Source organism: Ischnura elegans, chromosome 2, assembly GCF_921293095.1.
Source record: "Ischnura elegans chromosome 2, ioIscEleg1.1, whole genome shotgun sequence".
In the NCBI taxonomy this organism is placed as follows: domain Eukaryota; kingdom Metazoa; phylum Arthropoda; class Insecta; order Odonata; family Coenagrionidae; genus Ischnura; species Ischnura elegans.
The window spans coordinates 32227377-32250883 of NC_060247.1; the positions used below are offsets into that span (position 1 = coordinate 32227377).

The 23507-nt window shown below is 40.4% G+C and overlaps 1 protein-coding gene across 1 annotated transcript; it reads right to left on the minus strand.

Moving 5' to 3' along the window:
• Positions 1–280: 280 nt before the first annotated feature.
• On the minus strand, positions 281–23092 carry LOC124174200 (loricrin-like). The gene is made up of 2 exons (XM_046553298.1): positions 23007–23092; positions 281–692 (listed from the first exon to the last, which is right to left on the minus strand). Exons 1-2 carry the CDS (start codon positions 23090–23092, stop codon positions 281–283), a joined length of 498 nt encoding a protein of 165 aa, XP_046409254.1.
• Between the last annotated feature and the right edge of the window lie 415 nt (positions 23093–23507).

Genomic DNA, 23507 nt, shown 5'->3' on the forward strand with positions numbered 1-23507 from the left:
CAAAATTGTTCCGGAAATTGTCCACTGAAAATATACAAAAGGGAGTCATACTTGCTTCAAGTTTCCAAGCACCGCCATCTAATGGTCTGACAAAATGATGTTTGAGATCAGTTCAATGGGATTTCGCAGAGGTTCATTTTCCCGCGGGAGAGGCTAGCACAGGAATTTTCCAGTTGAGCCGAATGTACGGCGGGATCCATCTCCAAAGCTCTAAATATTATCTGACCACGAAGCAATAAATTCTTACGGGAACCATTCCCCGAAAGGCTTCGAAGGAACATCAGTCCCGCGAGAGACGAGCGGGGGAGCACGTTGAGGCATCAATGCCTGGAGGAGTTAAACAGTTATCACCTCCACCCCCGAGACCATTTCGTCGAAAATAATCTAAGCCCGTCTCAGTGATAGCCTTCCCTCCCCTCTTCAACCATCCGCACTTCTCCTCCTCACCTCGTTTCCCCCCTCCCCACCCACCCCCGCCGCCGCTTCGAGAGATGATGCGACCGAATTCCACCGGACCATCGGCCGTGGAAAGGAGTCCGTCCGACGCCCCCCCGTTCTCTCCCCCTCCCGCCCCCTCGAGTCCACCCACGCCGGACCCCTCTTCGACTCCCCCTCGCTCCCGTCTTTCATCCAGGTACCACAGCGCAAAGCTTCGATCACAATAACTTCTTGACTTGGCGATACTTGACTCACTGTGACCAAGACAAACACGGCAAATAAATATCCCAACTATGACAGCTCAGAAAGCTCATTAGCCCCTTCCATTTAGATTAATTTTCTGAATATCGTACTCCTATTCTCCGTTTACTTATTCTGTGGTACTCTTTTAAATGGTAGGTACTGAAATGATATTTTGTAATTTGTAATCAACGTATAACCGTGAAATAAAATGTGATTATTAAGCACGGAGAACATAGCTATCGCGACTCGCATAAATTCATTTTAATCCTTTCAAAGCATCATGTTTCATAAAATAAGAATTATTAATTTATTCTATGTATGTTTTAACATCGTTAAGCTTTCAAAATAATTATATTTTTCCTCTAGATAGAGCTAAAATTATGGAAATCCGATGACGAGATACACTCGTCATTGCGCGGTTTGACATCGAAAGTTCGCGACGAGCTAGACTCGTGCTTACAGCGCAAGGGGTTAATTACCAAAAAAATACTTCCTACGACTTTCTGTAAGCATTGCTACTTTCACTGATATAGTCGTTAAGCAAAAAGTAGATATTTTGTCAAATAAAGCCCCGATAACGATAATTTAGCTTTGCGGTAATCCAACATTCATCGCTCACACTGCCCATTACGAATTTTAAAGAACTTCTAAACCTTTTTTTAATGCATACCCCAAGTGATTACGGAATAAAATTCTCTTTTCAATAAAAAAAAAACAAGCATGCCATTGACTAAAACGTCATCCATTACCGTTCTCTTCTCTGCATCGGGGGTATTTGAGTTATTAGTTTTTTACTTGGCATGAACGGCAGTACCCTTATTTCATCTCAAATAAAGCGGTATCGCCAATCGTTACTAAAGCATACCAATACCAACTATGCAAGTGGACAAGTACGCATAACTAGAGCCATAGAGTAAGTATATCCTTACTCTATGCTAGAACTTAAGAATCAACAATATTACCTTAAATGGAAATATGAAAGTGTTGTTTTAATGGATGGAGAACTTGCAATATGAAGATGGTACTGAAAGAGGATTGAAATGGCTGGGACGTAAAATAGGATGAGAAGGGATAAAAAAATAAATATTCATTAAAAGAGGTAATTTTAAGCCTAAATAGATGTAGTGTAAAAGGTAGTAGAGGAGTGAAAAAAGAATAGGTGGATATAAACTTTTATTAATCACAGGAATTGTCAAAATCTACGCCAACAATCATTGGTTGTGACTTGGAGGCTTTAGCATACTGATAATATTTCCCATTGGGTATCGTTATTTGTGCTCAGTGGAATAAAACATGAATAAAAATTAGGAACTTTACAGAAAATGTAAAATTTTTCCTCTAATTGCATGAAAATAAAAAAACGGAAAATTAGGGATGATTGAGTGCTCACTTACTAGTTAAAATGTGTAACAATTCAAATATGGAAAAATCTCACAAATACGGTGGGTATTAGTAGGTATTGAACTAAACTTAAAAAAGGGTAACAAATTTAAGAGGATAAATGGTAAAAAAATATCATTTAATTCCCTCTGAATATCCTAACTACATCCCTCTTGTCTTTTCTCCTGCCTCCGTCTACGTCTTGCCCACGTCTTTCGCAACTCTAGCGTATCCACAAATACTCCGCTTACCCTTTCATCCCCATGATTGAAATTTCCGTTCATCACCTGTTCTAGACGCGAGGGTTTTTTCCTCTTCGTCTCAACCATCTCTCCCTCCCACTTCCATCGGTCACACACGAGCGAGTCAATCAGAATCGAGGGAAATTAGTCGTGAGAGTAATAGTGGGGATTAGAGTCGGTTTCCGATTTCTAATCGCTGGAAAATTTAGCGGAATTCTTCAGAATTTCAAAAGCAATCTATTATATAGTCTAGCCAATAAATGAAACGATACGATTATTGAGTGAATAACAGACTAATTGGAGCATATATATATTACTCGAATGAATAATAAATAATGACGAGGTATAATCGAGGGATTATACCCATAGAATCAGAGAATGAAAAAATAATTACTAACTAAACCTTCATCTTCGGCCTATTTACGCGTTAAATTATTGATCACGAATAGAAAAAAAAGTATTTCTACCTCTTCCAGGAAAACGCTTTTTCCTGAATGCATGAGAGCTGAAATCCACCCAACTTGCCTCTAAGGCCGCTATACACGGTTAATGATCTTGCGAATGATCATGCTCAATGATCATGGGAATGAAATCATTCGCCGTGTATAGCAGCCTTAAGGCTACTTCTACATCTCCCATTGACATGCCAGCATAATAGAGGAAATACACACCTCGTAAGCATTAATTCGCTCCCCTAATCGCACCTCACTGGTTTTTCATCCTATTTTTAAAATAATTGATACAAATTTTACAAATTTCATTAAAAAAACGCAGAAAAAATCTACCTATAGAATTAGCAGTAGGTACATTAATGTGGTCCTGCTAAGCGGAATTTATCTGTAGGTTCCATGTTTGCACGTTGAAATTCACGAGTCTCAAACTTTCCAATTTTTAAAAGATATTCTCCCAAACAATTTGTCAGAAATATTCATATTGCGAAACATAAATTATCATTTATTAATTCATGGATTTTCTCCCAATTTATATTCGTATAGGAAAGTAAATGAAAAGAGACACATAATATGTAATAATATTTTAGGAAAAGCGCCAAAATACTTATTCAATGCCGCATACAAGCAACCCCTATTAAATTAGATTAAAAAGCGAAATTAATCTATCGCATTACTTGGGTAAGAATATTGAATGAGGTGTAAACTATACAAAAAAAGAAAAATTATATAAAGGTATCATATTTTTGTGAAACCTAATGAGGAGAAACTCTAATGAGGTGGTGAAACTAATTAATTAATCGGCCATATCTTATGGCACGATGGTCGTATGAGGACAACTGTCAAGGGCAGGGGCGCAGCTAAGAATTACGCCTAGGAGGGTTTAGGTGCAACTAATATGTGGGCTGTGGGGGTATTGCATACCCGCCAGGGTAAGCGAGAGGTGCGGGGCCCCTCCTTCAGAAAAAGTTTAAGATAAATTGTTCAAACTGGCGAGTTTTACGGCTTTCAGAGGGATATTTGATTAATTCTAACACTATTGTAAAAGTAATACTAATTAAATTAAGCAAAACAATTAAAATTAAAAATTTCTCAGAGCTCTGGAAGGGGGGGGGTTTATCCCCAAAACTGCCCTCTCACTGCGCCACTTGTCAAGGGACAAGTGGATGGCAAGAACGAAAAAGGCAAATCTCGGATAAAATGAACGGAACAGGGAATGAAAAATCTGAATGAGAAGAAATACCAGGATATGAATAGATAATGCTGTTAGGAGAACTGAGCGGAGAGTTGTCAAACCAATCTAGGGATCGTTGACAGTTGATGATGATGATAATGTGAATATCATCCCATTGTGCCCCTCAACATTTTTAAAAAATACTATCTAAATTAAAACTTATATTTTTGCGTTATTAGTATTGAATATTTTACATCTTTTGTATAAATATCTACTACTTGCTAGCCTAACAATAATCTCCATAATGCCTTATTTTTGTCAAAATGCCTTTTATTAAGAGTAGAGCATTTCCTGTATTTTCTATTTTTTGCTCTCACAGGTTTTCCCTAGATCATAATAAAATATTCTATTCTATATGCTATACTTTCAATTTGAAAATCATGCACCGTCCTCGCGTAGTTTGCGGGACACAGTTCCTTGGGATCAACTCGGAGCGACCGTGCTTTCAGCGATGTGCAAGAGAGGGCGTGCGGGTGGTTATTGGTGTCGACGGATGTTCCGGGACCCGTTGAATGCTGCGGAGAGGAAGAGACGCATGCAGAGATGAAGCGGCCACTCTCGGCCGAACGAGTCTCCGTGGTTCCACAACCCCTTTGTGACTCCCACCACCACCATATCTCCACGGTCTTTCTTCTTCCTAGCATCGAAAATTTAGCGGATCTTCTCCGAACTTCGAAACGACCCAAGTCATCGGATGGGTTTAACGAATTGCCGGAATGCTTGTTCTAGGAAACGGTGCGTTCTAATGAAGAGAGGGGCTTGGCGGCTTGCAATAGTGGAGGGGATAGGAAAGTGGACGCCCAAATAACGATGAGAGGTCATTAACTTCATCAGCCCTATTATGCGCGGGTGGAAAACTGAGCGGTTAGGACATGGAGTGTGTATGCGGTTTACCTGAGGCTTAGGGGCAAACGAGTGACGTCAATATAATGAGTGAGAGGTTTGAAAACTTTATGGAACAGAAGTCAGCGATTTGTTGACTGCGACGAAATTTTATGTGGTAATGACAGAAAGGCGTGCGTTACTTCAGTGCTCAATATTTAGGGAATGCTGATTGAAAGAGAGAGTTGATTAAATTTAGAGTAAGTAGGTAATAATAATTCATTGATAAAATAGCCTGTGAAAACACTGTTCATTGTGTCTTTTAAGTAATCTCATTTACTGGAACGATAACTCTTTGGTGTCCATAGATTTCCGAAATTGTTCTAGAAATTATGGCGCTGGAAAAAATGCGTATCATTTCTTATTTTAGAACATTCACGAGGAGACGATTTAATTGTGGTTTCTGCAAATGATAGAAGAATTTGTTAACTCAACGCATTTAGATTGTGAAGTAATTTCATTTACAATTATTACTACGAAAATACAGGAGCATTCAGGATTCATGAAACCTCCGAAAAAAATGTACAGAACTCACTTGAAACAAAAATTAGCTACTATTAGCCAAAATCATTCACAGGATTGTGTTATTATCATGACATTTTTATACCTATTAGAAATGGCATTTCAAAATCATAAGCATTAATATATCAAATTTATTTTTTGATGAGAATAAATCAACCGATCCAAATATTTGAGTCTCGTGCATATAAGTAAGCACAGCAGGAGATATCAAACAGCAGATGCTATTCTCCTCACTCATATCAGCCTCAAATCTTCGAGTGAGAGCAGGTGGCGGCTCGTAAGCTCATACCTTTCTAGTTCCGCCCATCGCTTAGCACTGGATTTTAGCGGCTTACACCAGCAATACTTGCATGGCGTAAGGCTTGAAAGAGGCACTGGCTTGGCACCGACAAATCATCGCATGGGCATATTAGTGATATTTGCATTAGTAATATAATCATGCAAACTTCTAACTTCATCGTAGAACCTCAAATGAAACTTTAAATTACGACAGATGACAAAACTTTTCACGAAATTTCTAGGCTGCAAGCCGATATGCTATGCCAAATAACTGTCAGTAAACCAAAACAAATTACGCTGCTCATAAAGACATGCTTCCAGTAAAAATAACGAAACAAGTTGACCTCACTCTGTACTTACGTGTTCACCAACAGTATATACACTATCATTGCTTCATCACTTTCACATTGTAAGATACCTAATATCGCTGCCTACGCAAGAAACAAGAAAAAAATTAGGCTTAAATCGCATTACTGTAGGTCATATTATTTTATTTATATCAAACCTGCCCCACAAATGATTTGGATTATATAACCAATTTTGTATCATGCACCATCGATTCTAAAGATTCACAGTTAGCTGATAGGCCAAATACTTTACTGCATGAAAATCTCATAGTAGAGCTGATATTTTAACTTGAAAACACAAACTGATACAACCACTGTGAAAATTTGGAATTTAAACATGTCCATGCAAATTAAAACGTTTGTACTCTAACATCAACTGTTTCGAACACAACTCGGTTACACCGGTTACATATGTTAAGGTGAACACCAGGATTAGATATACTCGTAAATGCCAGGTAACGCATCGCCTCTTCAGCAATACAAATTTCCCCATGGGTTGAAGGATTTTACATTTACACGCTTGCGCTTGCCAGTTGAATAAAGCAACGTGTTTAGAGCAAAATAATGGTGAGTGTTTCCACAGAAATTGAGTCGTCCAATGTTATAAAATTCACTTTAATTCAAAAGTCGATGTGACTATGAGAACAGATATCATCGAAGGAAAAATATAGATTATTTTTTAGTGCTTTTCCTCTGTACTTATTAAAAACTCAAACCGTGAACCATGATAGAATATATGATTAAATGATATATAGTCAAATAATATTATATAAATCAACAACGGAAAAGGCATCTAAAGGCATCATGGTAACTAAGGAGAACTCAACGTAATTTTAATATAGTGTCCCAGTGAGAGCTTGCTGTTAGTTTTCACTGTCAAAGGAGGAATACATGACGTCCAGTGAGCGTTATTTTTTTATAAACATCTCAGCAGCTTGTTTTTCGTTAAGTATGTAATTTAATGTTTGATTATTTTTTTCGCATACGGTGAATCTCCGATTTTTGATGGGCTCGACCTACGATGGATTCGAACTGAGCCAATTTTGTGCGCTCTTTTTGAATTTTCAAATTTCGCCGATTTTACTTTATCTCAAGGAATATTTAATCAATAATGCTGTAATTCTACGCCTAATTGCTAAAGAAATCAATTTTTTATCATAGAAAAATTAACGTGCGCTGATGCTCTTTAAGCAGATTCCTCGTCCATAAATAATGCCGATTCAGCTTACGACGGAATTCGCTTTGCCATCGGACCTTCGAAACAGATTAATATCGCAAAGTAAGGGTCTACTGTATCGGCATTGGCACATCCTTGACCGGGAGCTTGGGACCTCACCGAAGTCTGATCCGGACCCCTGACTTCCCTTCACCAAACGCATGCGCAGAGCTCCCTTCAACTCTTTATCCCTGACGTTCACGTGTGTGAGTGTGCCGACGTGAATGCCCGCCTTCACGTCGGCGCGGTCTTGCCTCGTATCTCGGATAAAGATCGGCAGCTCCCCCTCCCCTCTCTTTACCGATCGTCCTTTGCGTGGCGCCGTCTTCCATCCACCCTCCTTCAAAACCATTTCCCCACCTTCATCACGCTGTTCCTCCGCAGAAGAGCGTTCCTACTGCAGTGTACACTACGAACCCTCCTCCATATTTATCTCTCGAGGGAGGAGGATGCAGCATACTCACGTAAGAATATGATTGTTGAGAGCAAATTAATGAAAAGACTTAAAGTAAGAAGTTACTTATGAAGTAGACTACTTAATTTGGGCTACCAAAGTTTTAACCTACTTCCTTCGGAGGAACCTTCTCTGAACTATTCTCACGAATAAACAATAAAATTTCTGTAGGCAGGAAAAGAATAGGATTTCTATATAGATTGAAAGGGATTAGGCCTTACAGTGAATTAAAGAAGGCAGTGCTGGAAGGAAAACGAGGCTTCCAGATCACTTCTTGAACACTCCATGGAATCCTACCTTAATCGGTAGAATACTATAATAAGGCCGCTTTACACGGTGAATTTTCATTCGAACGATGTGAGATTGTAACCTCCTAGGAGGGTCAATATAATGTCACGGCTTCGTTTGCGTTGGAATGTGTTCACCGAAGAAACAGAGATTTTGTCATTAATTGGGACCCTCACCCCAAACTTTTGCGTTCATTTCATTGAATATAGTTTAATAATTGTAAATTTAAAAGGGCACAGACGCAATCGAGGAGAAAAACGACGTTTTTTGATCTTTAGAAATCCGGAATGTTTTTTTTCCGAATGGCCTCTTTAGATAATTGATGTTTGTGAATTTACTTTATTTCAAAGAATACATTAATTATATAAGCTATCGCATGGGTTACGAATTTATCGGCATTACGAATGTCGAGTCGAGTCGAGTAGTTCGCGAAATTAATCGCGAAAGACAAAAGTTGTTCTTGCTAACATTAGTTCTAAGGTTGCACATTTTACACCTCCCACATTAAATTTGCATTGAAATAAATCAGTAGTTTGGTGGATACGCACGCCGAAAAAATCCATTTGCAGATAATTTATAAATTGAAAAATGGGAAAGTTGCCGCTCATTTTTTGTAAGTTGGTGAAATCATTAGAATTTTGGCCCCTGTACTTGATCAGGAAGAGCCATTCACCAAGAGGAGGAATTGCGCACAGGGATGTTAATAAAAAGGAACCACATGTAGACCGATGAGTATTTGGAGCCCGTGACAGGATAAACATGACTTCGTGACGTCATCAACACGCGAAAGGTTTATGCATGGTCAAAATATAGGCCGTCGATTTTTCGCAGCCTATAGCTCGAATGGCATGGAACGGATCGATAAACGGGAAAATGATGGTCTCTGTATTTTCCAAACTCTCTCAAACTTAACACAAATAAAATTTAAATAAAGATAAACGAGACTATTGCCATGGGAAACAACAATTTCTCTCACAATGTGCAGGGATTCGAGCCATGGATCTCAGAATTACCAGGCCACTGTGCTGGCCACAATGCTACCCAGGTACTTTCATTCACAAGGTAATTAAAGTGTTTTGGATAGCGTTTGCAAAAAATTAAGTATTAGCACGGAGGTAACTAAGGTCCTTGGTTCGATTCCGGGCCAGGAAATCACCCCCGGGGCATCCTTTATCTGGAAAAATATAACTACCGCGCAGCTAGGCCCATCACCCGATACATAAGTGTTCACATCCACATAATCAGCATCCCGTTCCTCATCTATCTTTCCGGAAGAATGAGCTCGCTTTAAGCCTTATTTTCCAACACATGGAGGCTTCCCTAGCTCGAATTGCTTTCATGGAATCTCTGGGCAAAGCATATCGAGTACGTCCACCTGTTATCCAAGGTGAGAACAGAGTCATCTACATATCGCCCTAACAACTACAGATGATTCTATAAAAATACGCAATAAAGTAAGCAGAATATCGTTGCAATTTCTGGATATGGTGTACTAGATTGCCGCACTCGTGGACAGAGCAAACTTCAGCAGAACCACGAGATTAGGAGAGACGGAAAAGTATTTCCACCATCGTTCTCATTGTAGGACACCGTATTTTCAACTTTATTTTTTATCGCAGATGGACTTCCATCACTAAAACAATATGAAAAAAACTGTACTAAGCTTATGCAACCGATTTTCGCCAACACGTACTAGAATTCATTCTGCCTCTATTCGCAACTCTCAAATTTTATCGAGTAAAATTTACAGAATGAACTACTGATCAGGGGCGCAGCTAGGAATCAAGGCTGGGGGGGGGGGGGGGGGGCGGTTTAGGCGCAAGTAAAGCTTACGGGTGTGGGGGTATTGCATACCCACCAGGGTAAGTGGAAGTTGCGGGGGCCGTCCTCCAGAAAATTTAAAGATTAATGGTTCAAAATGACTAGTTTTACCGCTTTATGAGAGATGTTTGATTAATACTAACACTATTATATAAGCAATACTAATCCATTAAGTAAAATGGATTAAACTTAAAAAATTCTCTGAGCTCTGGGGGGGGGTTTTTATCCCCCAAACCCCCCCCCCCCCCCTCGCTGCGCCACTGCTACTGATAGAGTTAAAAAAGTGATAAGAAACAATTGGGATATGTACGTAATGTAGACCCCATATCAAGCTCTTTTTGCCCCTTGAGCTGTGGTGGGGAAACGATGAAACTTGAAAATTCGATGCATGTGATCATCACCTCCGTACACTTTACAATATTTTTACTGACTTAAAGCTTTATGAATTTGCTCTTTTGGAAAATCTATAAATAATCAAATAATGTAGTATGGAATATAACGCCAAATAGATACTACCTTAAAGCTAAAATAATTGAATAAACTATTTGCCTATCTAACTACTGATATCAAAAATGAATTTTTTCCTATCTATTACGTTGAATTATAATGTTTCTACTTATTCTGTGTTATGTACTTGGGTAATAACAGAGTACCAAAATTCACTAAAAATGTGTTAGCATACATTTTTACACTCTAGCAGATGTAGGAATGTCGCAATTTCTCATCATATTACATGACAATGACAACTGCATGGTACATTAAAATGGTAGCAACTTTGCTTCACAGACGGGTTTAGCAATCTTTTTATCCGTACGAGGTGTATGCTGAAAATGCCGACGCAAATCGCTAATGCCTGCATTTTCACGAGATACTCTTATCAAATGAATAATATATTCAGCAGGCATAGGCAAAGTCGATTAAAAGATCGTGCACATACTTAAGCGAGTAAAAATGAGTAGTACACTTCTCCATTGTTACTCTCACCATCTAATTTTAAAATAATTAATCAAGGGCAAGTAGTTATAAGAGGCATCCATGCTGCATAAGGCCCGAAGAACAGGAGAAGGTTCGCCGATTTTTCATGAATTTTCCATTTTGTTGATTTATCTTACGTCTTCCCATCCTCCATTTTTCCTGTACAAGTACCACCCACCGCACCAAAATACGCCCGCTTTCAGGTGTATACTGTATGTAGATGCAGGAATGTCGGCCCGAAATCCCAATTTCCCTTGGACTGCGCCTTCCATTCGTTTGGCCTTCCTCACCGATACCGGAGCAATCTTTGAGCCTTCCACCGTCGCAGGCCGATTCGTCCCGTCACATTCGCCTTGCCTGTCTTCAGCATTCTCCCCCAACCCCCGACTCCCTTCCCTTTGTATTCCACCCCCACCTCTGCTCACATTTCCTCCTCCCCAACCCCTTCTCTCCAATTCCACCCCTTCCCCCCTCTTCCTTTCTCTCCCCCGACAAACTCCCCTTTTCACACTTTCCTTGATCCCTGGCCGCTGACCGATTCTATACGTATATGCTGCTCTTCCTTTCGGGCGTCCCTTTGAGGGGGCCGTGCCTCCTTCTTCGCCCCCCATCTCTCTGTCAGCCCTTTCGTTAATTCCGATTGGACGTAGGGCCGTGTTCCGGCCTTGTCCTCACCTTTTGTACGCGCTTTACTCACCTTGAAGTCTTTCGCCTCAGCGAGCAACACGCGTCTCACACCGAGCGGGAGTCTAAAAATACTTGGGATCGATTTTGGAAGCGTACCGCAAATCTTCGTCGAAGATGGTAATCTGATAATCGCATACAATAATATACAGAAATTAGAGCGAAGACATGCTCTTTCATTTATATTTAATCACCTATCAGCAAAGATTTTTTTTTAATTTTACGAAGTATGAAAACTATAGTTCGAATTTATTGCTCACAGTTTTTACTCCAATGTGTAATGTAGGATATTCTTCATAGCGAATGCACTCCATATTTTATGCTTTTTATCCCACGAAAAATATATTTACTGTGAAAAAGGAATACATTCTAGAGTAACCAAAAATAAGAACAAATGGCAGAGACTACATTATAATTACTTCGTTTGTAAATGTAGTGCAAGCAACCAATGTGTATTTACGTTACCATTGGATTGGAGGGAGGATGATACACCTCTTCGTACTCCACACTTATTGACACCCACTAGGGGTTTTTCCTGAGCAAGATGTCATTTTTATCTTCTTATACATGTAGTAATATTAACGCAGCGAGGTATGGAGATATTCTAAAATCAAACATAACCTTGCATGTCGAATTTCTACTACAAAAATACATCGAGAAATACCGTAATTAGAAGAGAAAACTAGAGATTTAATACTTTGATTTTTAAACTAATTTATTATTATTACACTTAAGATTATCGTCGGGGGATTAGTGGATGGCAAGAACGGCAAGGGAAGACCTCGAATAAAATATACGGAGCGGGTAAAGAAGGATGTGAATAGACAAGATGACAGGAGAATTGAGTGGATAGCTGCGTCATACCAATCTCAGTATTGCTGACCTGTGATAATAATGAAGAATTATTCTTCAAGAGTAAGAATACTTATAGTCTTTAATGTTTTTGGCAACTAACAATAAGTGGCAATTGTCCCAATTGGTGGATAAAATGGTTTAAATGATTGGGATCAATGAAAGAAATACACCATATGACCTACAGTTTAGATAAAATATAGCATCAGCACACTTAATATGTAAGTATGGAGAGTAGACGGTAAAAAAAAATACACCTTCTGCCCTGAGATATAACGAAAATGGCCATTGTGATATGAAAAGTAAGGCACGTTGGACGATGATGATGCAGCAACGGCTCCACACTGCGGGCTCTTGGAAGTAGCTCGCCGGAGGAAGGTTTCCTTATACACCAACACGGCATTAGTCACAACATTCGTGATGGGCCAGGAACCATCGATGAGACTGTGACTTAAAAAGAAGCCTTCCGACGGTAGCCACTAAAAAGAAGTGAGCGGTAAGCGCTCAAGAAAGGATCGAAATCGTTCTCTGCGGGGAAAGAGAAGGAAAACCCTTCCAATGCACTCAAATGCAAAGCGGGCGAGAGAGAGAGAAGAAAAAAAGTGACCGGCCTTCGGCCCGCGGATTGATCGGTCGACCGCTTTTCAATCGCAATCCCCTTTTCCCTCACTGTCTCTCTCGGAATGGGAATCCTTTTCTATCACCGGAGAGGCATCCGTCGCCTCGCTCGGAGCCAAGCCGGCGCTGGGGTGGCTCCGCCGCGGAGGAGCTACGCAAAGCGACGGCGCGGCGTGGGGGGGCTTCGCACAACCCCCGCATCCCGTGCGGCACTGAGCCGTCCGTCTGCGGACATCAGTCCGTCAGTCCTCCTCCCCATTTCATCCCCCTCTCAGACTCCCTATCGCAGTGCGGGAGGAGAGAAAGAGAGAGAGAGGAAAGGAGGGCGGAGAATGCATAGTCATTCCACGTTGGGCTTTTGCATCGCAATGGGGACCCTGGCCGCCGATCCACGGTATTTCTATGCAAGGTTGCCTACTGGAGCATAGAGCCTCCTTTAATTTCCTGCCACGCTACTTTCCATTATCTCGCCGTGGGCGATTTAATGCATCCGGTCGGGACCTCCTCGAGCCTTAATCCACCTCCTCCTCCTCACATGTCTCCTATCCCCTCTTTCTCCTAAAACCACCTTCTATTCCTTTTGACTCACAATCGCTCCCACGCCTCTACGGACCTCTGTCGATCAATGGGATCCCTGGCCGTGAATTTCTTCATTGGCACGGCGATTTCATTAATGTGGTCAGTACGAATTTTAAGTATGAAGAATGTTTCACTCATTGTTTTTTTTCTAAGAGAGGGAAGAAAATATTTACTAACCGTAGAGAAAAGGTCCCTTATAAATCATTTCATCTCAGAGAACGTCATATTTTTCAGTATTAGTTTTTTTCGGCGCGCAAATGAATGAAGGTATTCTGGTCCATAAGGCTTTCACCCACTCCCCTCTATTTTAATCTGACTACCGCATTACTATATTCAATCATTTTTATCAATAGAAACCAATATGTTTCACAAGATGGCCAAAAACGTCAACATACCCAAGCTTTAGCCATGAATTGCGACAGTATGAGTGAGATCATTCATGGATAGACTCGTAAATACAACAAAGGCGGATAAGTAATGATTACAGCTTTAATGGCTTGATTATTCCAAGCCATGTAAGTGTGACACAATGTCACCAATATTATTCTTGAATATATGAATAAATTATGCACCTATGTGATATTTTCGGCGTTATTGTTCACTTTCTCCATGGTCTTAGGGATTTTGGCAGGTTTCCGCGTGAAACCAAATGATCGGTTTAAAAAATTGCCCTTTACGCTAATTTAGACAGTTCTCTAAATCAATTCCCACCTGCAAAATAAGTCATATACTAATTTTGATGCTCCAAATTCAGAATAAAAGAGTAACTAACAGTGGGAGAAATTACACACTGCCTATTAGTGAAATGCTATTATGCCCAATTTTTTTAGTGTGCACTATTAAACACTACGAGCATCTTTAAAATAGACATTTCGGGTGAATACCACAAGGAAAAACACGCCCTCTACCACAATAAACGAAATAATGACCTTGGCGAGGTGGCTTAATGGACTTGAGTTGAAAGGGGAAGGTGAAAAAGGATTAAGGAGGACGCGGAGGAGAGAGTGTGATTGGGGAGTGGGTGCAGCTGTTGGAGGGACAGGCGGGAAGTAGTGGCTGTTGGGGGACAAATGAAGGCCCCCGATCTGAGCGACAGGGCGACAGACGCACAAAGGGATCAATTTCGGACCAAATTGAGAGAAGAGCGGGCCTTCGCCGCCTCTTATCTCACGGCCCTGAGTCGATGGGTGCATCGGGGAGGGGGAGGGAAGGGTGTTTGGTGACTGATCTGAAAATACCGAGAGAGAGAGAGAGGAGGAATTTCGACGAGGTCCCGAAAAGCTGGGAGGCTTGAAGGTGGCGAGGGAATCGATGTCTGCGGGAAATCCTCCTCAATAGAGTAGGGGCATTGAAACGCTTTCGATTGCGATGGGAGTGAAGGACGCGTAATCCCTGCGTTGTAAGTCAATCTCAAAATATATATGGCTGAAGTTCGCTTCATTTGTCACGCTGATAAAAATTTAAAGTAAAAAAATAGAGGGATAATTAAACACCATATTTCAGGGCTGCCCTGTATCTGCGTCACCATACAAATAATGATCCAAAGGGCTTGCAAGGAAGTAATTCTCTCTATTTATTACTCTGCCAGCAATGCTGCTAATTATCGTTAAAAACTCTTTAAGATATCTCTTTGTCTTTGATATAGATTTTTATTTATTCTGTAGACTTATATTTTTTATCCATATACGCATAGATTTCGGCAGGTGTAATTATTTGCGAATGAATGAAAATTTTTCCATCTCTAATAAAGATTATACATCTAACGGATAACCTGTGATAGGGTAGTGAGGTGCAAGAGCCCGCATGGAGCAAGATTTCTTTCCCAAAATATTCCTTTTAATACCGCAGTGATGCCAGTTGTCGCCAGTTAGTTTCATTTATGTGTACGAATGTAGCACATGGGTGCATTCATTGGAAGAATGCGAACGACAGAACGATAGTTGTTATTATTTTTCATTTTTACGCAACGTTTACCTAAATTGAAGAACCACATACTTTTTATCTGTGATTTGGGCGTTTATTTATCTTCTATGTTTGTTCAGCGTTCCTTTGCATGCATTCTTTGCTTCGAAAATTCGTGCAGCTCATCATTTGGTTTAGTCATGGCGTATTAGGTGTAGAAAGTGCCATTGGGGCAAGAGCCCTGGGGCAAGAGTTCGCATAGCACTCCTGCCCCACTACATATTGATTGAGCACCTCCAGAAACACTTTTTCTAACAAGTGATTCGGGATTCATCAATTCAAAAATTTGTTTTGACTGGCTGAAACTTAGGAAAATGCAAAACCCTCTGCTGATGATCCAGTCTTGCTCATTTTAGACAGACATACCTCCCATGTTCCCCTGCCTGCAATAAAATTATATAAGATTCACTTCATTCACGTAATTTCTTTACTTTCCCATTGCTCAAACAAAGTTCAGCTAGCAGATAAAATTATCTTTGGCCCTCTGAAATGATTTTACACGTCTGAGAGTGTTAAATGGATGACATCTAACCCCGGAGAGAAATCACCCGGTTCCAATTAGCAATGTTGTTTGGAAGGGCCTATGAGAAAGCAGTAACTGTCGGGAATGCAGCAAAGGAATTCTAGACTTATGGTATTTGCTTGATCCAGACGTGTTTAGTGAAGTTGATTTCCTACCTTCATTCGTCTCAGACAGGTTGGATCCGAATTATGGAGGAGATGAAATGGAAAAGGGACCTCCGGGGGGGTGAAGGAACATAGAAGGCGGAGAAGCTTTATTACCTTTAAATATTTCTCCCTTAACTCCTTTACCACCTTTATGTCCATTCAACCCTCTTCAACCTTCCAACTTGAGAATACTTTGCATCGCACTCATCGGGAGGCACATGACTCTCTTGAGAGCATCAAACTATATCTAAAAGAATTGCAAGCGCAAAAGCGACCTAAAAAATCAAAGTGGTCTGAAATTTTAACGAGTTCCTCCGATACGCAGAAACTAAATGTGAAGAAGTTTAAGAACAAGATTAAGCGTTGTGGTGCTAAGTGGCGGTTTGTGGACATCGTCTCACTTCACTGAAAAAACTATCACTGTGGAGATAGTGGAAAATTGTACTCAGGTCCACCAATTGCAGATTAGATACTGAGTTATGAATGTAAAACATGGAAGAAAGAACCTTGCACCACATATTCTGGAAAGGGAAAGTTCGCATGCGAAAATTATAATTAGGACTCTTGCCCCATGGGGGGAGGACACTTACCCCACGTGAGGGGCAAGATTCCTATTTGTTTTTCTCATACATTTTGATGAATATGTAAGAATTCTGTTTATTTTTGAGTCATTGATGGAGAAGTCGTTAAGAAAGATGGGTTAGTGGTTAGCCTAGTTCGCCTAAATCTAAACAAAAGTTGAACACCACCCAAGAGAATTATTACTGCCGTATAATTATAGTTATCCGTTCCTTTTAAGGGTCAAACATGTCAGGTATCTAAAAGAAAGCTTAACAATAATTAGCATCACAGTGAACAATGGCGAATGATCAAAATAATATTCCTTGTAAACCTATTGGATGATTATTTGTACGGTGACGGAGTTACAGCGCTGCCCTAAAATATAGTGCTTTTCATCACCCGCATTTTTTTGATATACATTTTTATCGGTGTGACATATCAAGGCACCTTCAGCCATATATTGCTTTTGAGATTGACTTGCAACAAAGTTTATCTTCGCATCTTTTAACCTATTTTCTTTATTTTTTGTGTTTTATTTGTTTCCAAACCACCGAAAACAGCTCTATATGGCCTTTTACATCGGGGTTATTAACATGTTAACAATTGAACGTTAACAAATAACCATGCCCTGGATAGGGGTGACTTACCAGGCGGGACTTGAACCCGCGATCTCCTGTTTAGCAGGCGAGGACTTTACCCCGCCACCACCGAGGCCGGCAAATAGAAGGCAAATCTTCGAAATCAATAGCGTACCAATGCTTCTACTTCATCTAGTGAAGTGTTTCAGCCTTAAAACCTTGCGACCTTTGTTTTACTTGAGTTCACCAAAGGCAGCAAAATATAAATTCAGGTAGTCCGTACGCCTTACATAAATTAACTCCTGATTATGTATTTCCTGTGAATATGTATATTCTGTGTATAGAACCAAAATAACCCGCAAATTTACCAGTGTATTGTGGTACTGATATTTTGGATTAATGAAAGGAGTATCGATGTAGTAGTAGCAATATAGACCTAATTTTTGAGCGAATTCTGGCATACATTTCAACTAACAGTACTAACCTAAATATCCGCTGATCTTTGTTCAATTCAAGTTTACCAAAAGCAGCATTGTATGCAGTCATAGAAGGAACAAAATTTGGCCAAAGTACTAAGATCAAATACGATTTAGGACGTGTAGTTTGACAATAGAGAGGAGAGGTCAAAGGTGGCTCGTGAGAACAGATATCCGAGAAATATCCATTTTGTTTGCGATCTGTTTGATGGATAAGGGGATAATAGAATAGCAGACCTTTAGTGATAAAATTGGTCGAGTGCTTGGAAATAAGAGGGATTGCCACCCTAGCCGCGCCCTCCTCGTGAATGCCCAAGGACCAAAGGGCCGAGGTACAGCGGGAAAGTTGTGAGGGCGGAGGCTGAGAGGCCATGAGACGCGTGCAGACGGACAAATAGAAGGGAAAGAGATAGATAGAATGGAAGGGTTGGAGGGAGCATAGACCACGTGATACCTAAACATGAACGGCCATTCAAATGCTCCACCGAAGTAAGTCCCAAAAAAACCATGGATCGATTTAAATAAAAGGAAAAATTAAAAGTAAATGATGGATGATTACCATCACCGTTGCACACCCGTAATTGTCTTTCATTAAAAATGAAAAACTCACGAAAATTTCGGCAATATACTGTGTATCCTAAAATTAGGAATGAAAAAGAACTAACAATAAGTAGAAAAGAGAAGTTAAAAAAGGTTAAAAAAGAAGTTAAAACTCATCCTAAATTCCTTTCATGTGAACTTAACGCCGTCCACAGGAAATCATGGCTTAAGATTGAGGAGGTCTTTACCATTATAGGCTTCTTATCCCAAGATTAGTGTTTACGCACGTCTCCATTAATTTTTCTAACAAGTTCATATTTTATCACTTAAAGAAGTCTTTGATTAATTTTCATTTCATTCTCTAGTAAGTATTTTACATCCTTCATCACTTGCTTTATATATGTATCTCATCCTTTGCCTTATCTGCCGTTCATCCTTTCCCATGTCTCTCCTCGATTGTTTCCAATACGTTTCTCATGTTTTGGCCGATTAAATGGTCCTGCTCTAAGACTTTCAAAACAATTCCAGCCTCTCCTATTCTCCTTAAAAGTTCCTCATCACCTATGCAATCTATCCAATTGATCTTCATCATCCTCCTGCAACACTACAATACGCAAGCTTCCAACCTTTATTTCTCATTTGCTCTCGTCGCCCATGCATCACTGCCATAAAGAAGACTATGCTACAATCACGAATATTACAATATGGCGTTCTCCAGCCGGCCTCCATATACCCTTATATTCATTTAGGATGCAAAGATCTTTTTCCATTTTTGCAGAATATAAATACAGCGTCATGGGTTTCGCTACTTGTGATGCCTTTCGAATAAACTCAGCCATTTCAGGCGTGATGTAATGGGAGTTCGACAAATTGAAATAAAAGATAGTTTCACTTTTCCGTAAGTGCTTTACCTCTGGCATAGTAAACATAAACAAGGTATTTACAGTCACGGAACTGTCGTATTATTTAAGAAACAGTATTTACTCAGGTTTATCGTAATCAATATCAGTTGTACCAGTGCCAGAAATTTCTTGCATGAGTTATTCTCAAGAGAAGCTTTTTTCAGCAGTTTAACTTACCTTAATTAGCATTTTAAAACTCCAAGGAGAGTGTGTGCTAGATTAGAGCTACTTAGCTACTTATAATGGTGTAACTCAATTTTGCATGGCCATTATTTGATAAAAACTCAACTTCCTTGAAATTTTAGAAGGTAGCAAGGTGATACTCATTAATCATTGTAAAAACGAATGTATTTTATAAAAATAGCGTGCATTGGTGGAGTATATACTTCTCGCATTGGTCTGGTTCATTATAAGACAAATTAAGGCTATGTTGTTGAGTTATGACTTACAACTTTGGAGCATTATTGTTGCTCAAATCGTAGTCATAGCTGGACAGGCAGTTAAGAGATGAGGAATAAATTAGTTGTAATTTAAAAATTCAACATCGCATGGAATGAAACAAAATGCTTGACTTATTTTTTAGGAGTTTAATTCGTATAATATTTATTTATTCACCAAAGCACGCATATGTGAAACAATGAAAATTATAAATAAATTGATCAAGTGAGCATGGTTACCTTTGCCATGTGACGTATACACAGATATTTACGACAAACCAACAGAGTTATCCAGCATGAAGAAAAATATGGCAATTACAAAGGACTTTTCAAGGTTGTAGCCAGAAATAACTTTAACTGGGGTTTATTGGAAGAAGGGGTGCACTGTGAAGGGATGTTTATTATAGGAGAAACACTTTTGACCTTATCTTCCAAACATTTCGTTGGGGTTTAAACCTCTATGTATGAAGGATACTGTCCACCTCTACCGAGATCTCATCTAGTTTACCTGTCACCAATTCAAATAGTGTTAAATGCCATTTCATTTGTAATCGATATTTTTTATTCACATCGCGCAATTTAATGGGTTTAATAAACTCATCTTGTGTCTTCCGGCAGCGTGATCCTAATTTCACGGAGGAAAGAGCTAAATTAAGGACTGTTTTCCGAAATTTATATTCGTGATGTGGTCCATCAAATTCATAGCTTTTCAATGATATTCCTCTCCAAAGTTCTATTTCAAAGTAATTATCGAAAATTAATGAATCGGTCTCACCTTATATTCTAGCTGTGCGAATTTTTAAAATTCGATGAAAATGCGTCCGCAGAGGCAACAAAAAATCATGCTTTAACGTGATTAACTGGTGCATCCTCTCACTATGCACTCTTCTTGGCAGTAATAGTAATATTTATTCATTTTACTTTACTTCCCCACGAACGTAACCACTGCTTAGTTCACATGCTCGGAGACGGGAACCACCCCTGCGCCTCGAGGAGGGTGTATTCGGAGTGGGGGAGGGAAGGGTGGGCGTGGGTGGAGGAGGAGGAGGAGGCGAATATCGTGTCGTGGAGGGAGGAGGCCGCGCATTTAACTCCACCCCACCCACCCTGGCCACATCATTCTTCCGCCCTCACGTCACGTCGATTGCGATCAAGTCAACCGTCCACGGCCGGAATATGAAGAAAAAAAAGGGGCGAAAAAACAATATCCTACGGCTAAGCTAAACAATGAACCGCGCGTCACGCTAACTTTTCGGTGGGCCATTTTCTTCGGAGGGAGGAGGAGTAGATGGGGAGATGAAAGAGCAACGGATTCTCAGGGAGCACCGTTCTCCGGAGACGCATGTGCCGGCCGTGAAAACGCCCTCGCCTGGCCGAAAGGGTTGAGGAGGAGGTGGTCCCGAATTTTTCGGAACTGCGCTTTCGAGCGCACCCCACACGAACCATTGCACTTGTCCGTGATGCTTAAGGCTGCACGCGGAACCGTGATGTAATCGCCCGGATGCGCGACCTTGTATTTAAAAAAATACCAGCCCTCCTCTTTCGTGTTTTCCTCGTATTTCCAGATCGTTTCGTTACGCGCCCATGTTGTCGGGTGATTTCCTGTGCGACAAAGTTGTACTCCGTGCTTCATTTATTTTTTCCTCTATCTCTTTTACAGTTAGCTTATTCTTAGCAGCGGAAATTGCTAATGTTTCTTTCAAGAAGTTTGCGAGATATCAGATTTCATTCATTTCTCATATCTACTTCATGTTGATTGAAGATTTTTCCCGATTCAATCACACATATACATTTATTTATTATTTGAAGCAAATATTATTATTGCAAAGAAGCCAGGAATGGACCTGCAATCCGTTCTCCTCTCAAATCGTCGCATCAGTTTTACCATCCTTCTCTCATTGATGCCTTATGCATCACAATCATCTCGATGCGCACCATGATAAAAATCACATCACCTTTTGCGTTTTCCCCATATTTTCCCGTAGGTTTCCTTATGTTTCATTAGTTTTATTTCTTTTTCAATTGCTGTCTTCTCAAACCGTCGTGTAAAGTTTATTGTCCTCTTTGCTTCGATGCATTACAGCTCACAGTTGCCTCGATACCCATAATATAAACCAGACTTCTCTCTCATTTTTTAATTGGATTTCGAGGATGATTTTGTTATTTTCCCATGTAATCTAGCGGATAACAATGCTACCCATGAAACTGGGTATTGTTTTATTATAGTTATTCACATAATATATTTTATTTTTTCGCTTAGTTGCGAAGATCTCCTTATTTTTGTAGAGGAAAAAATAATTTTCTTATGATTAAAAATAAAAATAATAATAATAATTTGCAGTTTGAATCACTGACGTCTTCATCTTCGTGGTACTCATTACATTACATCCGCAATCGCGGTAAAAATGCGCCGGGATAAAAATAAAGATTCTTTCTGACAATTCCAAGGATATTTCTCGTTGAACTCACGTAGTTAAGAGGATGATAACATTACCATTGGATCTTCATTAGTTCTCATTTTCATTTATGCGCGAATATTACTTAATCTTTTAAGTAAGAATTTATTTCTTCAAACAAAGCTGAGTAACTTATCTCACCCTGAGCTATTATGCTGACTATTCTTTTCTCATAGATACGCATATTTCAATTCAGGTTTTATTTTGCACATCTGTTAAAAATTAGCCTTAAATAAGGAAACTATAAGGTTAATAATTGCATAAATAAGTCACGCGAAAAAATGTCGAAACTATTTGCCAAAATTCAGGTTAAGGTATTTGGGGGACACTTAGTGTTGTGAAATACTCCAGATTCCAAAATGACGCTGGGGAAAAAGTAGAAAAAATTCTTTCCGAGCTATTATTATTAGCTGTCTTTGTATGCAATCAAGGTGTTTCAGCTTTTCGCCACTGCGGCGCCACTGTTCTCCGGTTTTCCACACATTCAAGATGCGCTTATTCCCACCTAATGCGGACTTCCCTCCTCCTTATATCCACTCTCCTATCCTCTCACCACTCGTCATATCCATCACGATATGATTGGCCGGGATCAACCCATTCCCGATGCTTTTGCGGCGCCTCACGGGGACCAACCACAACCTTCCTCTCTCATTCCCACCTTCTCACCACCTTCCCACCCCCTCCCCCGTCCCCCGACGCGTGCATAAAAACTCCTCTCCGAGCTACCCCCACCCCTTCCCTACCACTGTCTACCCCGCATCTCTCCGTCCTGCCTTAACTCCCTGGGCCAAAAGAAGCAACTGACATGGGATGTTACATTGGGACGACCGGTTGTCATGCTTCTCCAAGATAACGTTATGATAAGTCGGGAGTCTCCCCTCCACCGTTCCTCCATCCCCCTCCTCACCCACTCCACCCTTACCTTTGAGCGTGGCACGGTCCCCCACCCATTTCATCTCCCCCTCCACCTTCTCTTCCAGCCCCGCCGCTCCTATCCTCGCCTGACATCCAGTTCCGAGATGTCACCTCTTGCTTTAACCGTGAGCGCCACCTCGACTCGAGGAGTGCCCATCACTTCAACTCGCTAATCCTCCCGCTCTCTCTTCCCACTCTTCGTTTCCCTCCGACCGATCCATCCTCCACTTAACATCGGAACGAAATTAATCGTCATTAGGCGAGCCATTACGGAGCAATTTCCACGGGAGACGAGAGCTTTCGGGAGTGTGTGTGGAGATAGCTGTTTGTTTTTCGCCAAACGTTACGTCACACTTTTTGAGGGGGCTGAATATCAGTAGACCTCCTAGCGTGGCTGGCGAGATGTTTTTTCGTGATATTGATCTGGTTTGGCAGTCGACCATCCCCCGTTATCATCTATTGGACGTTGATCGGTGGTGTAAGCTGTCAGTAGGCAGTTGATAGTGGC

Excerpts from the sequence above, each read along its gene's own strand:
- LOC124174200 (XM_046553298.1), bottom strand. The coding sequence starts at position 23,092 with ATGTCAGGCGAGGATAGGAGCGGCGGGGCTGGAAGAGAAGGTGGAGGG. Across the intron at positions 693-23,006 it reads GGACCGTGCCACGCTCAAAG|TGAGTCAAGTATCGCCAAGT; the intron begins GTAAGGGTGGAG and ends TCTTGGTCACAG.